At 40.5% G+C, this 16,165-nt stretch overlaps 1 protein-coding gene across 2 annotated transcripts in view; it reads left to right on the forward strand.

Annotated features, from left to right (window-relative positions):
• Positions 1-2,978: 2,978 nt before the first annotated feature.
• Positions 2,979-16,165, forward strand: part of NAA25 (N(alpha)-acetyltransferase 25, NatB auxiliary subunit) — a 28,940-nt gene continuing 15,753 nt past the window's right edge. Inside the window, exons 1-10 of one of the 2 annotated variants that reach the window (XM_010582112.1) lie at positions 2,979-3,064; positions 4,022-4,160; positions 5,828-5,946; positions 8,963-9,037; positions 9,892-9,999; positions 10,451-10,529; positions 11,062-11,173; positions 12,058-12,147; positions 12,500-12,669; positions 13,432-13,544. In XM_010582112.1, coding sequence (XP_010580414.1) covers positions 3,005-3,064; positions 4,022-4,160; positions 5,828-5,946; positions 8,963-9,037; positions 9,892-9,999; positions 10,451-10,529; positions 11,062-11,173; positions 12,058-12,147; positions 12,500-12,669; positions 13,432-13,544 — 1,065 coding nt within the window. In that variant the 5' untranslated portion in view covers positions 2,979-3,004. The remainder of the gene's footprint in view (positions 3,065-4,021; positions 4,161-5,827; positions 5,947-8,962; positions 9,038-9,891; positions 10,000-10,450; positions 10,530-11,061; positions 11,174-12,057; positions 12,148-12,499; positions 12,670-13,431; positions 13,545-16,165) is intronic. The other variant, XM_010582114.1, reaches the window with a different exon arrangement.

The raw sequence follows: 16,165 nt of genomic DNA on the forward strand, positions 1-16,165 counted from the left end.
GGGGAGTTTGGCTGGGCCGGGGGGGGGGGGCCCCGATTTCCGTCCCCGCCGCCCGTCTTCCAGCGGGCAGCGGCCCCTTCCTCCGAACTCCCCCCTGCCCTGGGGGGGTTGCTGGTCTCCCCGCTCAGGACCCCCCCAACCCGCCTGCGGGAGAAGGCGTGGAGGGGCGCGAGTAGCCCGCTCGCAGGCGGGCCCGCTCTCCTCGGGCGGTAGTGGTGGGTCTGTGCTTCTGTCTCTCGGCCAAGGTAACTTTGGTCGGCGTTTGTTTTCCGCTGCAGAGGCGTTAGAAATGGATTAATTCATAAAAGGAGCAAGAGCAGTCACGGAAACCTTAAAGTTGTACGTTGAAGGGTTGTGGTACGGACTAATTGTGGTGTTATGAAAATTAATTGGGAAACGGGAGCGGAGTATTTAGGAGATGGTCTTGTTAAGAAACCTCTTGTATTAAGCTGTCCCCAGATATTTGCAAGGGTATTACATGCAGTTGGGATTGCTTAAGAGATTGTAGACAAGCTTGTCTCTGTTTATGCAAATACAGAGAAAAAGAAAACCGCTTCCCCAGGCTACGGTATCGTTTCGTCCCTAAAATTAAAGATTGGATAGAGATTTTGGAAAATGTTCTCAACTTTTTCAACACCAGAAAAAAAAATCTTTCCCTACAAACGTGTGGAGAGCTGCCCTCATTTGGGGATGAACGCGCTTTGGGAACATCCTTTGCCGCTTGGGCAGTGAGGATGGTGCGGTATAGACTTGCATCCCTGACGGATTCCAGTGTAATGGAGGAGGATTGTTTTGTTTGATTAGAAGTGTAAACACACAGCTGTCTTAAAGTTCATTGCATAATTATGAGCGCAGCTGTGCGGTTCGTCTTTATGTAACAATTTTAAGTTTTTCCCTTAGTTTTCTGTATGTGCTGTGATTGACATTTTTATTAATGTGCAATTATTTGTGTTATAGCCTGTGTAAGATTTTAAATGTTCCTAAAAGAAAAAGCTGGGTAAATTCAACCAATATTAAAGCAGATGATGTTGAGATGTATTTCACTATTCATTTCAGAGAGTATACCTATTAGGGAGAGAGCTTTAAAATAGCTTTCTGCTAGTTCTAGAAAGGGTTATCTGCATCGTAAGATTTGAATTCAGGCTTTGGTGCTGCAGAACACAAAATAAAGTGTATGTCCTTAAAGAGGTGAGTACACAACTTCACAAAAGTCATAAACTGGAGACGTGCAGCATGAGATCGAAAGTCTAGTTCTTGACTTAAAACAGTGCTTTTCTGTTTGCACTGTGTGCCTTGATTACTCAGGGTTCCTTGACAGCTATGTTTATCTTTCATCTTGATTTGTTCTCCCTTCACCTGAAGGTTCACACGTTGCATTTCCAGCCACTGAACATCTCCACCTACGGACTTGAAACTAATATAGGCTTGAGTTTATTTTCCTTCAGCTTGCATTCCTTTGGAAGTTGCCAGCTACTTTGGCTTCCAACAAACTTACTTGTTGTTAGCAAAATACAATCTTTTTATTCTGCTGCAGTTAGAGAAGTTTGTGGTTTATTTGATTTACTTTAGGAGACCTAAAGCGGAGATCTTATCGGTACAGTTGTTAAACAATCCAAGACAGGCAGTGCAGCATGGCAGATAATTTGCATGTAAGTGAACTGTGCAACACAGATCCTTTAGAAGTCTCTACTGGTGTATGAAGAGATCGTCGGGATTTTCTGTTCCACAGTTTTGAAACCTCTTCACTGAGAAATCCCTGCTTAAGTTTTAATGTTAAAGGTGGTGGACAGGTTTTCATGAGTTAAAATGGCCATCTAACCCGTATAAAGAAAGTGTATTAGAGTTTCAAACTATATCATATGCAGCAATATTTTGGTTTGGTTAGTTAGTGTGGGCAGGCTGCCTCCTTTGAGGTTTTGTCTGTATGGTCTCAGGAGCCCTATTAGCTCTACTTTAAATCTGCAGCACTTGGCCATGGAATCAAATGTTAAAGCTGCCAAATATAAATCTCATTAGTGTAGATTCACACTTTGTACCATATACCAAGGAATTACTAAAGGTCACCTCTTCTTGGTAAAAGAGTTCTCTCTTATAATGAGAACTACAGTCCTAACGAGAAAAAGATGTGTAATATAATTTCAATTAACTAGTATTAGCTCTATTAGCAGTTTGGTAGGAGAGAGGCCAGAACAGTTTGAGCAGACCCTTCCCTGTCAGCATGTCAGGTGCAGCTAAGCTTTTCTGCTGCATTTTGGGTAGTAAGTCTTAATTTTTGAGGGAGAGGAAGCATATAGGGATCATGGTCTAATCTAAAATTGCTTGTTTGTAATTGTCTAATAACATGATGGTGCACTTGCTGTAGGTGAAGCTGAAAATTATAATACTGAGCTAAAAAAATGAGAGAATGGTCTCGAGGCAGGGGTTTTCTATGGCTGAAGTTTTACTAGATAGTGGGGTATCCCTGTAGGATATTTCGTCTTTAAAACCAGTCTGGTGAAAGCATAGTGATACTCTGTTAGGGGACACATTTGCTCTGCCTGAAGTATGGATCCTGTGGACAAGTAGGTCTTCTCAGTTAATGCTTTGATAGATTGCGAGTGCTTAGTTTCTAACCTACTGCCTGTTGAAAGTCATTGAAAGTCTCCCAAAGGCACACCAAATTAATTTCTACTTTTACTGAAGCAAAGAGCTGTTGCTGCAGAACCTGCTCTATCATATGTCTCTTTGTTGCTGTAATGATCTATGTGGAGTAATTACAAAAGCTTGTTTGTTTGAATGACTAAAACTAGTACAGGGAGGTGAATACTTCATCCACAAAATGGCATGTTTCCTGAACATTTGGCTTAGTAGTAATTGTACAAGGAAAATGTGGTTTGCACTACTGGCCTAACAGCACATACTCCACGGTAAAATTAGAGGTAGCTTTCCAGAATGGTCTTGTGTTCTGTTATAATACTATATATTTTCTTCATACGCAGATTATCTCGATAATGGCAATAATAAAATGGCAATCCAGCAAGCAGATAAACTGCTCAAAAAACATAAGGATCTTCACTGTGCAAAGGTAAGTGTGATTGTGGTGCACTGACCTGGTTTGGTGAGCATAGCTCTGAAATGTGGAGTGTTTTTGTTGTGCCTTTTGAGCAGTGTCCGTGATCTTCCAGAGACCACAGTATTTTCTGAACACTCTGGAAGATCTCTGGCTGTTGGAATTCACACAACATTGTGTTTGCCTGAAAACTTGTATGGATCGTCTTGGTGAGGTGCCTCTAATGACTAGAGTGTAATTGGTTACACCTGAGCTAATTGTCTAGCTCCCTGTCAGAGCCACTGCAAGCAAACTTGGTGCATGGGCTGTGCCTGAAAAATGCCTCTTAGACCTTAGGTTGGGATATCTTTGGGATATCTCTCTGTAGTAGTTTGGACCAAAAACTCCCTTGGGAGGTGTAGTCCTTAGCAAAATATAACAAGGTGATTTTGATGGCATTTGCTCTTCTGCTTCTTGTTCGTGGCCCTCCTTGCTGTGCCCCTGTTGAAGGTAAAGGAGTTCTGTTCCTCACTTTTCTGAAAATATGACTATCTTTCTACTTTTCTCTTTTCCCTGTGGATTTTCCTCTACAGTTCATACCACTTCTACGTTTTGAAAGCTTCCCAAGCTGAAGTGAGTGTCATTGACCTGAATCTCATTTATGTCACTTCTCTCTGGCCAGTTATTGAAAGAAAAAAATGAAAATTGGCAGGACTAGTCAGTTTTCAGTCTGCAGTAGGGAAAACTGAGTGGCAGCTGATATCTTGGAGTGGCCTGCATATTTGTTAAGAAATGCAAAGCAACACTATTTGATGTAGCTTGCATTTGGAAGTTTTCCTCTACAGCCATATGGATTAGAAGCTTAATAAAACCTAAAGTTCCGTACAAGTAGTGAGGTGGTGAGGCAAAGCCTCTCCGCACCAGGAATGAGAGGATTTTCGCTGGTAACTGCCAACTGTGTTTCTAACAGCTGCCTCTGTGTTGTGTCAATAGGTTCTAAAGGCAATTGGCTTGCAGAGAACTGGCAAGCAAGATGAAGCATATACTCTGGCACAAGAAGTAGCAGCACTTGAACCCACAGATGATAATTCCTTGCAAGCACTAACTATTCTTTACCGGGAAATGCATAGACGTAAGCTTTTACCTTTGCCTCTCTTAAAAATCATAATTATTTACGTTCTTCAAGAAGTATATGGGATCTGCAGTTTCATGGAAACATGAAAAGTCCAGGGTTTGTGTATAGGTGTGTTAAGAGACTTGGAGAATTTAAATGATGCCTGCTATAAATGCCTCTTAAGGCTCTAGTGATCACCATAAAGCAAAGAACCTTGTTCTGGCTTCTCTCATTAACATTATTGTGTACACAGTTCCTAAATGAGTGACATGCTAATAATCTATCACGATCAGCTTATGATTTCACTTTTTTTTTTTAATGAAAGCTACTGGAATTTGTTGTCATTGTATGTGGTAGAGATGACAAATCACATCGTCTGTGGTTTGGACTGTGCTTAATGCTGTGAGATTGTAGTCAAGGTGTTCAGGCCTCAAGAAGCTGTGTGACAAACAGAAGGGAAATCCTGGCCTCTGAATTTGACCAGATTAGTTTTTTCACTGTGGTTCCTTGTAGTGATATGGTATTTTAAAAAGAATAAATCATGAATGTTTGAGTGACAGAGTGAAATTGCATGTGCTTTTCTGAAAGAAGCCAGACCTTATATACTGCTTATCTACGGCTCTAAACAGTTGTTGTTTCTGGCAGCTTCTTGTGGTTCTTGGTGGTGGTAGCAATGTTTATTGTTGAATTGCTGGAGCAATGACAATGAGGTGAAACAACTTTTGTAGAAATAGATATTTGGTATCAGTCTGCGATACAGCAATTACGTATGCTCTTTTAATTTCTTTGTGTGTGTATGTATATGTGGAGTTAAAGCATCGTTTCTTGCATAATACGAGATTTTTTTGTGTATATGTGACTTCAGCTTAAACCCCTGAAAATGACAAAAGCCTTTCTGTGATTCTAAACAACTTGCCTGAGTGTTAAGCTCAGGTTTCTAACTTAACTCAGAAAGGAAATAGTGGGTGTTAGGCACTTCCACTTTTGATCCTGCAAGAAGACTGTAATTAGAAGTTTTATGTATGTGTGTTGAGGATATGTAAACTATGTGAAAGACGAATTACATTTGGTTTTCTAGTACTGCCCTGAGATATGGTTGTATGTGTAAGGAAGAAAAATCTGGAAGGGTGAAAATGTAAGGAAGTTTTGCATATTATAATACCATAAGTATTTAGCCATGATAGACCTATTATTAAAAAGTACAGTGTGAAGTATTTGACTTGTTAAGAGTACTAAAATAGGCAATTGGGAAATAACAGGATATGACTAACGTAAGTAAACCTGCGATAAGAGCAACTAATTTGATATTAGGCTCTGAAAATGTTCTGTGTTTTGATAAATAATTCATGTGGAGCAGTCATTCTGCCAAGAGTAGAAATCTTCATTCAGTTTAATGCTCAAAAATGGATAAACTTTCTTAAGAAAAAGACTTAAGTGCTTCTGAGAAGTTTGGCTGTTGCTGTTAACTCTATTTTGAGGTTGGTTGGTTTGGTTTTTTTAAGCACTTTCTTCCTTTGACTACTGTTTGTAGTGCTTGGGGTCTTGAAGGAGAGAGTGTACCATTTCTGTGGTTGATGAGTGTAATTAGATTACTGTTCAGAGTATCACTGATGCTATCTTTATGTAGCTGTGCTTTAAAATTATTCCCAAATTTGTCTTAACTCAAGCATCTGGTTTTGGTTTAGCGGAACTGGTAACTAAACTTTATGAGGCAGCTGTAAAGAAGGTTCCCAACAGTGAAGAGTATCACTCTCATCTCTTCATGGCCTATGCCAGGGTTGGAGAATACAAGAAAATGCAACAGGTACGATCAACAATTTCTGTTCTTGTCATTTTAAGGTGTCTTTTTCTATACATCCTACTGTTAATGCCTTTTCATATTGCATGTAATCTTCCAGAAAGCTAGGCGGGGTTAATGCAGAAGTTATACTCTATGTTCTTTTTTACAGAAAGGCTTCTAAGACCGTTATTTAGGGGATGGGTTATCTGAAGGCAAATGCTTTCTTTCCGTTACATAGGATAGGACAACTGTGCCTTTTGTGTGCATATCTGATCTGATAGAGTATGTTGGTTATTTTGGGAGGCTTTTGTCCATCTGTCTTGAATAGTATGGTGGTTACGTATGAGGAGGTGTATTATAAAGGAATTCTGGAATAGATAGAAGAAGATCTAGCAAGCTCTTCTGATCCTTGTCTACAGACTTGATTTACTCCTTAGTTTGCTATTATGTTTGGGAAGAGTAATCTTGCCCATGCTCTTACCTCTAGAGTCTAACATATAACTAGGGTTGTATTGGTTGCAATTAGGTGAAGAAAAAGTAAAAAGCCCTTCCTTTAAGTACATCTTACTTCTCAGTTGGCAGAACAGTGTCATGCTGGTTAGTTTTGTTTTCATCTCTTCCAAATTAGGTGCCTGGAGAATGCCTATAAATGGAAGATTCTTTTCAAAGCATGTGTGCTCACTGTTCTGTATAAAAAAGCACAGAGCCAAGTAAATGAGTCCTAAACTCCCTCTCATTCCCACTGTATTAAGGTGACTTGAATTTTTATACAAGTTTTGGTTTAAGTAACTAAAAGAATATATTCAGCAGAAGTGTTATTCTCCATTGTAGCCCTACTTGTATGCTGTTTGAGTTCAAGCTCTAGATACGGACTAAGTTACTAATGTACATGAAATTACAAGCTTCATGTGACAATCTAAACTCCAGAGATGTGACTGTATGTTAATTGTACTCCTGTGTACAACCCCAAGTAGAAAAAATACAAGTCTTGCACAGATAATGACTTTTAACATTTATATGACCTTTTGTCTGTTTAAAATGTCATACAAACACGTATCTAGTTATCTAGACATTGTCAGAGTGGGATGTTCCAGATTGGCCTGGGCATTGGAGCTAAGGACTTAGAGATTCAAAGAGAGTGTGGATGCTAACTGACTGGAGAGTGAAAATAAACCTCAGCATCCTGTGTTCTGGGGTATTTCAACTGAAAGTACTGGAAAATGCAAACTGAGACTGCAGTCAGGAAATTAGCACAGAAGTCCATCTGTGGTAGTAGACTGTATTATATGTAGTTTCTTAAAATTAATTACAGATTTTATATGGATAAAAATGTTGTCCTTCATTATATACAGGCACTGGAAATCTGAGAGACAAATCTGTGAATAACTGTTCATGTGTTAGGCTAGAAAATCTTGAATACTTTGGCTGTGCTTTGATGCAGCCAAGCTTTCAGCTCGACCTTTGCTTAACCACTGATTTGCACGTATAAGTGACCTCATGTTTCAGGTATCTGAGTATGTGTATGTATGAAACGAGTGTTTGAGGGCAGTTGCTTACATGAGGGAGGCATGTGCTTTGGGGTGCCTTTTAGCACTGACTGAGCATACTAGTGAAAGTCAGCACTGGAAATATCCCCGCCTCTCCTAAAGAATAAGTCTTCTGCTTCCTGATGTAGTTACCACTTGTGGTGGGTTGACCCTGGCTCACTCCCCCTCCTCAGCTGGACCGGGGAGAGAAAATATAACAAAGAGCTTGTAGGTTGAGAGAAGGACAGGCGAGATCACTCACCAATTACTGTCATGGGCAAAACAGACTCAGCTTGGGGAAAATTAACTCAGTTTATTACCAATCAACCAGAGTAGGGTAATGAGAAATAAAACCAAATCTCAGAACACCTTCCCTCCACCCCTCCCTTCTTCCTGGGCACAACTTCACTCCCAGATTCTCTACCTACCCCCACCAGAGGCATAGGGGGACAGGGAATGGGCTTTACAGTCAGTTCATCGCACATTATTTCTGCTGCTTCATCCTCCTCAGGGGCAGGACTCATCACACTCTTCCCCTGCTCCAGCGTGGGGTCCCTCCCATGGGAGACAGTCCTCCACGAACTTCTCCAGCGTGGGTCCTTTCCACGGTGTGCAGTCCTTCAGGAGCGCACTGCTCCAGCGTGGGTCACCCACGGGGTCACAAGTCCTGCCAGAAAACCTGCTCTGTGGCCTCCTTTCTCCGCAGGTCCTGCCAGGAGCCTGCTCCAGCGCGGGCTTCCCACAGGGTCACAGCCTCCTTCGGGCACCCACCTGCTCCATTGTGGGGTCCTCCATGGGCTGCAGGTGGATATCTGCTCCACCGTGGACCTCTCTGGGCTGCAGGGGAACAATCTGCCTCACCATGGTCTTCACCATGGGCTGCAGGGGAATCTCTGCTCCAGTGCCTGGAGCATCTCCTCCCCCTCCTTCTTCACTGACCTTGGTGTCTGCAGGGTTGTTTCTCTTACATGTTCTCACTCCTCTCTCCGGCTGCTGTTTCTGTCTGTCCCAGCAACTTTTTTTTCCTTCTGAAACATGTTATCACAGAGGCGCTACCACTATCGCTGATTGGCTTGGCCTTGGCCGGCAGCGGGTCCGTCTTGGAGCCGGCTGGTATTGGCGCTCTCGAACACAGGGGAAGCTTCTAGCAGCTTCTCACAGAAGCCACCCCTGTAGCCACCCCCCGCTACCAAAACCTTGCCACACAAAGCCAATACACCACTTCTAGTTAAAGCTATCGTCTGTTTAGGCAGTCACACGTGTGCATGCTCATGGCTGTTTCTTGTCAGACCTACACAAAGTACTTGATCTTTGAAATATTTTCCCCTTTGCTTTCTTCTTCAGCAATGTGTATTAGGGTGGAAGGGCTCATGGATTGATAGAAGTCTTCCCATCTAGTTGCTAATTCTGTGTTGTCTGCTGCCGTCATTGCTGCTTAGCTTGTGTTCTCTGTCATGCGAGCTTGTAAACAGATACGTTTCAGGAATGATGAAACTTTGTCTTATATTTTTCAGGCTGGAATGGCACTTTATAAGATTGTACCCAAAAATCCTTACTATTTTTGGTCTGTGATGAGCCTGATTATGCAGGTGTGTACAGTGTTGCAAAAGAGTTTGACTTTCGCTGCAGGTATAGTGCAAATACAGAAATGTTCTCAGTGAAAATATTAGAGATTATTTTAAGTAGAATGTGTATTTGAACTGTTTCTGTATGATGCTGGGAGAATGACTGAGCCCTCCTTAAGTAGCACTATTGATGTGGTCCAAAATGAATGCTCTAGTGTTTTTATAATGCAACTTAACTGCTCTGCCTTACCACGTTTATACAACTTGAATTATCCTCTCATCTGGACTAGTACCTTACTGTCTTTAGTTAGAGAGCTAATGAATAAAACCTCAAATATCTGCAGCTCCTTAGTCAGAACTGTTCCTCTCTGTAACTAGGTTATAAAGGCTCTAGGAGGAGATAAATGAGAGCTCTGGACTTAGCAGGTCTTTTAAGACTGCAGAAAGTCTGCAAGAATAGACAGCAGATCAGCTGTGCTGCTGTTAGTTGATATAGCAGATTCAGGCACTAATCAGACAACCTGACAGCGTTGGCTGAATAAGCATCGGGGCATTAATCACATTGTCTAAAATACTGTGCCATGGAAAACACAAATGTGTTCTTGCTACCTGTTATTTGCCATGGGTATTGTGTGCCTAGCTGCATGAGTCTCTGGACAATGTAATCAAGAGCAAGCTTTTCAGTATATCACTAGTTTTATTGCTGCCTTTTAACAGAGCTCTCTGCACGTGACAGATGGCAGCTCTGAATGTGTGGTTTTTTGGGGGTGGTGGAATTGAAGCACCTGGGTTTTTTTCCTCTTCTAATGGGAAAAAAGCAGTGGCTGGGACAACACAAAAAGTTGATGACCTGTTATGACAATTCTTCTCTTCCTTAGTCTATTTCAGCACAGGATGAAAACCTCTCAAAGACGATGTTTTTGCCACTAGCTGAGAGAATGGTGGAAAAGATGGTGAAAGAGGATAAGATTGAAGCTGAGGCTGAAGTAAGGCTTGCAGATACTTTCAGCTTGATTTGAACATTATTGAGACAAGGAATGCACTGTTCAAGGAGGTTGATTATTTTAACGGTTTTCCAAGATAATAATCAGTAGTGTTCTGGAAGTAAATGTGAATGTAGCGGGACAGAAGAAAAAACAAGATCAGAGGGTTGAGAGGGATTTGGAATCGTGTGGCCAGGAAAATGTTTTGGCATTTGATTTGACTGATGAAGTACTTGGGTTTGCTCCCTGGGAGGCCCCAAGAGAAACTTCAGGACTGAGAATGGAAAAAAGACCTAAATTCCTGAATGCTCCACCCTCTGGGATGCTAAAGATAGCTTTGCAGGCCTGGCTATCTCCTATTTCTAATGACAGTAACACAAGCCACTTTATTTCTTGGCACACCTGTGTATTGTTTTACTAGCAAATTTCATTGCAGTCTAATCTTTCTTTTAAGGTCGAACTGTACTACATGATTCTGGAACGTCTGGAGAAGTATAAGGAAGCCTTAGATGTTGTGAGAGGAAAACTAGGAGGTAACTTATTCTGACAATTAATAATCACAGTTGTGTGGAGAACACAGCAGTTCTCCTTTACTTCAGACTTGTCTGCTGGTTCACAAAAAAAAGAAAAGCCTGCAAGAAGCCTGACTCTTAGCACCAGTTTCAAACATTGATGCTAACTCTGGAGGTGCTCTGATGCAGGCTGGTTTTACCCACCTGTTTATGGTATTTAAGCATTACTTAGTGGTGAACTTTGCAGCAGTATGCTTAGCAGTAGTAAATTGATAGCATGTTAGTTTGTAGCTGCCATCTTAAAAAAAAAAAAATAGTTCGTAATATCCTATTTTGAGGAGTCTTTCTGGTGATTGAAATGCACTTGCAGTTTTAAGGAATTGGGATATGAAGGTTTCTATAGCAAATCTGTCCTTTCTATCCTTTGAGGACCTCTCTTCTTTTCTCTTACACTTACTGTTTTGCATCCTGGGCTATAATAAGAAGCTTTATGCAGAAAGTAAAGAAGGAAATGCATTGATTAAATAAACTTGCCCTTCTGTTTTTAATTTAGAGAAGCTGACAAGTGAGCTCCAAAGCCGTGAGAACAAGTGTATGGCAATGTACAAGAAGCTGTGTAGGTGGCCAGAGTGCAATGCGCTGTCGAGAAGGCTACTGCTGAAAAAGTGAGATTATATTTCTGCAGTCCTACTAAAAAAACTGAAGAGAAATTCCTGGCTGGTTGTGAATTGCCTTGTTTAGTGGCTTTTGCAAATGGTGGTTAAAATAGAAGAACATCAGAGGATCTCAAAGCATTTCCAAACGTTTGCGCTCCAAACCCTGAGGAAAAGGGCAACGGAATAAAGTGTTAAAGGGACATGGTGAAGGTCACAGGGAGAGTCAGTGTGAGGACTGTAGTTGCTTCTTTTTGAAGGCTGACTTCAGTGATACATTAAGGCAATAAAATTTTGTTTACCTCCTTATTTTTGAAGGCTGTGCTGATTGTCCAGCTCTAGCTTCCATGGTGGGAGAGGAAGAGACCTGTGTTTACATTTAATTTTCTGGAACTTCATTTTTCTCACTTGGCCAGACTTCATACTGGGAAGTGCATGTAATGCTTTGAACAGATGCATCAGGAGAGAGCATACTAGTATGATCAAATCTGTCTCTTGGAACTGTCAAGAGAGATTTGTTGCTTGTTTTTTGTATTAAGCTGTGCCCTTATCTTACATATAAGTTAATACAGGGGAGAATCTTCTGTCTTAGCATTTTGTGGGGGTATTAATGAGCTCCAATTGGAATGTAAATGTTAAGAGGAGAGTTTGTAGCTTGCTTCAATTCTTCATTGAAATTCTTTCCTTTTAATATGTTTCAAGAAATTCAGGATGATGGCATTCTTAAGATGCGAGACCTTTTCAAGGAGAAATGATTCTTATTGTAGTTGTTTATTCTGTAATATGAATGTGTGCTATTCCTTAAATTCAGCTTTTGCAAGGAATGCAGTTTTAGAAGTGAGTTACTGTTTTGGGCAATTCCCTAAACTTTGTTCTGTGCCTGATTTTTGTTTCAGCTCAGATGATTGGCAGTTTTATATAACTTACTTTGATTCAGTGTTTCAACTCATTGATGAATCCTGGACACCTCCACCAGAAGAGGAGCAGTAAGTTAACAGTTCTGCTATGGATTTGTTTTTCCTTTGTGCTACAGTGAATTGTTTGCATTCGTATATTCAATACAGCACTGTCTGCATCTTTGGGTGACTTCTTGACATTATATCCCAAAATGATGTGTTCTTCCTACTTTGTTTTGGAGGCTGGCAATAGTTTATTGGAAACAGCTGTTTAGTGGTTTGTACGCTACAGAACTCTTCCAGTTTGTATTTTTCATGGTGATTGAGTTAGAGAATCCATCATGCCAGGTTTCCTTAAGACTATCCTGGGAGTATGCTGAACACGTTATCAATGCCTAGCAATGGGAAGAATCAAAGAACCTTTTGTCTCTTAATTGCACAGCTCTTTGGAAGGAGAGGTACACTATACTGTAGAGCAAGCTGTGAAATTTATAGAAGAGAGGATAACAGAAGAATCTAAGAGCTCTCGGCCACTTCGGGGACCATATTTAGCTAAACTGGAGCTGATTAGACGTTTGCGGTACAGAGGTTGTAATGATGAATATAAACTAGGTAAGAACCACTAACTGGATGATGAATTAATCTTTTGGAGAGAGAACACAAACTTGGAACAAGCTCTTTGCTAAATCACTGAGTTAGATACAATGTCTGTTATGAAAATGTACATGCTGTTGTCTGTATATAAAGAATCTTGAAAGCATTAGAAGGTGAGCCCTGAAGAAAGGCAGGTAGTTCCAGACTACTGCAGGGCTTGTAAAAGCAAGCAGGGAAATTCTCAGACCTATGGGATCTAGGAGCATACGGTCACTGACGTCATAATGTAAAGTGCATTCCTGATGCACTGCTTTTGTAGAAAGTCGTGCTGTTATGCTGTAATCTCTGAATGGTTTTTCGTTCAAGTTTTTTGGCAGTAGTACCAGGTTTTGCTTTTTAAAAACTTGCATTTAAAAATCGCATTTAGGGAATCAGTGAAGGAGAGAATGAGATTAGAGCAACATCTGTGCTACTTACTAGTTCCTTTTGTATTTCCATCCAAAAATAAGTCACTGTTAGATAAGTGGAGGCTGTGTATGCATGCCTTTTATGCTGAGCTCTTATGTGCCAGAGAAGCTCAAGTGAAGCTCTTGGGGCTTTTTGTGTCCTTGGTTACCAAAGACATTGAACCTCTGTTAAAATCTTAGTACAGCTATCCATTTTCTAAATCGCTGTGTAATCTCAAAGGGGGGGGGGGATTACTGAAGATTTCTCATAGTTATTTTACAGATTCAACTTTTGATAGAGCATATTAAAAAGATGAACTGGCCTTTTTCCTAGGTGATCCAGAAGAACTAATGTTCCAATACTTCAAAAAATTTGGGGACAAACCCTGCTGTTTTACTGATCTCAAAGTATTTGTGGATCTCCTCCCATCCAGCCAATACACAAAGGTGAGGAAAGATGAAGTGGTGGCAGAAACTGCAACAGTTGTTTGCACTCTGGTCCCTTTATCTTAAAATACCTGTGGATCTTATCAAAAGACTGGAAACATCAAATTTTTATCTTCTGTTTGAAATTCAGAAAACTCTTTGCACTGTAGAAAATACAATGAACATCGGAATACACTGAGCAGTTTCATTCAGAGGATTTTTACTGGAGACTAAAACCTAAGTTTGATCCTGCAGAGTCTCAGACCCAGATGTAGTATTCATTTGACTTTATTACCATTTCAAGGTGTCAGGGTGCTTTGAGATGGTCTTGGTTGAGTTCTCGTATCGAAAATGAAAAGCTGGTAATGCTGATGAAAGTTACAAGATACAAGTCTGTATCTTGTAACAAAAAGCTCCGTAGGAATTTTAGTTCAGTTGATAAGCTGCCCGATTTAGCTCATTTTTAAATGACTAATCTCTCATCACTTTTGTTTATAGATCACAGCTTACAAAATGGAGTAATGTAACACTACAGAAGGACCACCCTGTTCATTCATTTGTAGTTCTCATTGCTGTGTACTGTAACTTTTGTTTTACAAAGACATCCTCCTCTTTCCCTTCCCACCCATCACTTGTTTTTCCCATTAAAATTATATGTTTAATGGGAAAAATCTGCTCCCTTGTCTGATGCAGATAGGGTGTCACATAGATGCTTTGCTTGGCTCTGCTGCAGTGCTAAAGAATGGACACATTGGTACTGATCAAGGGGTGACCGAGAGACCTATGGCAACTTTTCCAGAATCTCCTTCTGAAACAAGCTCTCTTTAACTGAAAAGACTATTTGTGCAGAGTCATGAGCAGCTCGTTGAATGACTTCAGCAGCTGGGAATCCTGTCACTCACCCCATTGTTTTTCTAAGCCATTGTGTAACATTATCAGAGCTGGGGAGGGCTAGACAGAACCCTGGACCAGCCAGAGGCTGTTGATAAAATGTTTGTAAACAAAGTGTAGATAGTGTTGTTATATTCTTAGTTTATTAAAATACTCTTTGACTGCTAATGCAAGCTCTTCCCACAGCCTCACCACTAATGAGAATGGTGGCCCTGGCATGTATGGGTTGCTGCTGGTGTTTCATGTTAAAAGGTCTGTTTTTATTCCACTGGCAAGAGATCTGGTCAGAAGGATATTTAACTCGTAGTTGTGGAAATGGTGATACCATTGCAAGGTAACCCTGAAGTACTGAACAGGTTTAATACTAACTTTCCAAGAAATTTAGAAACAAATTCTAAACCCAGAGCAGGGGGGAATGATATTTGATAATAATAGTTTAGGCTACAGTTTTGTTGCAGTGCTTGTAAAACCATGACTTTGAATAAATTCTCTAAAACTTTCTGATTGGCCTTAAAACTGCTGCTGGTTTAGTGAATATATCGTATTGTGTCATACTGACATACTGGAATGTCTTCCCAGTGTATGGCTTCTGGCTGTTGTCTCTGAAGCATGCATCTGCAGTGGTTTAACTCAGTCAAGGAGATGTGTAGCTGAGGAGCTTTAGTGGTGCTGAAGTGCTGACTAGTTTTTGAAATCTGAAAGTTTAAGTTACTTAAAATATTCATAGATTGTCTTAACTTTATTCTTGTTTCACAGCAAAAGATGCCAAAGGTTGTTGTATCCTAGATAAAGTAACAGGGTCACACTGAGGCTATACGCATCTTGGGGGGGGTCTTTTTTTTAAAAAGTACTGAATGGTGTTACAGTTCAGTAGCTGAGGATGTGGCAATATTGCTGGGCCACTAGACACGTGAGATACTCCAGAAATAATTGTCAACGACATCAATCTTGATTTCCTAGAGGTGTAAATTGGAGTATGCAGCCTAGTGATATGATTGACCTTGCTGAGCTTGGCAAAATCTCAAACTGAAAAGATTTGTCAACACAGTCTTCATCAGTATCTATGGGAAAACTGGAATTTGTATGCATGGTGCTATATGTTCCTCCTATCCAGCTGTCATGCTTTTTTCCTCAGGCATGCATTTGATGCAGTTCTTGTGTTTCAACACCAAATGTAGTAAAGTTGAATTCATTGGCTTTAACTTAGTTTTGAGTTTGTAAACACTGTTGGATTTTAGGGCAACAAGAAACTGCTGTCCAGCCCTGACTGTGTGTTGTGAGAAGTCTGCTGTCTTCCATTAGAATAGTAAACAATGAGAGGCTGCTTTTCTTACAACTTAATTAAAAAAAAGAAGTCATTAATCAAAGATTATGACCTCACTGAGTACAGCACATTACTTCAGAGTTGAGAGAAAATGTGAGGGCTAGTACAAACCCACTGTTTCCTGGAAGTGTGCTGTGAAGCCTTTCAGTAACTGCTTATTTTAATTGCATATATTATTACTGAGAGTGTTAACAGGTGCTTGAACTCTCTTGTGTGTCAGTGTATTGGAAACTTGCCTGTGATTTATTTTTTTTCCTCTGTCTGATGAAACTTATTAAAAGCTATTGAGTGCAACCAGAACTGTGTGCTCGCCAGCTTTAAAAACAAAACAAAACAAAAAATAAAAAACATTGAATCCAGCTCTTAAATTGGTTCTAGTGTGACATCGGGGTTGATGCTGACATTTCCACCTTGCTTTTCTTTTTTC

This window comes from Haliaeetus leucocephalus, unplaced genomic scaffold (assembly GCF_000737465.1).
Source record: "Haliaeetus leucocephalus isolate CR32 unplaced genomic scaffold, Haliaeetus_leucocephalus-4.0 Scaffold840, whole genome shotgun sequence".
NCBI classification, from domain to species: domain Eukaryota; kingdom Metazoa; phylum Chordata; class Aves; order Accipitriformes; family Accipitridae; genus Haliaeetus; species Haliaeetus leucocephalus.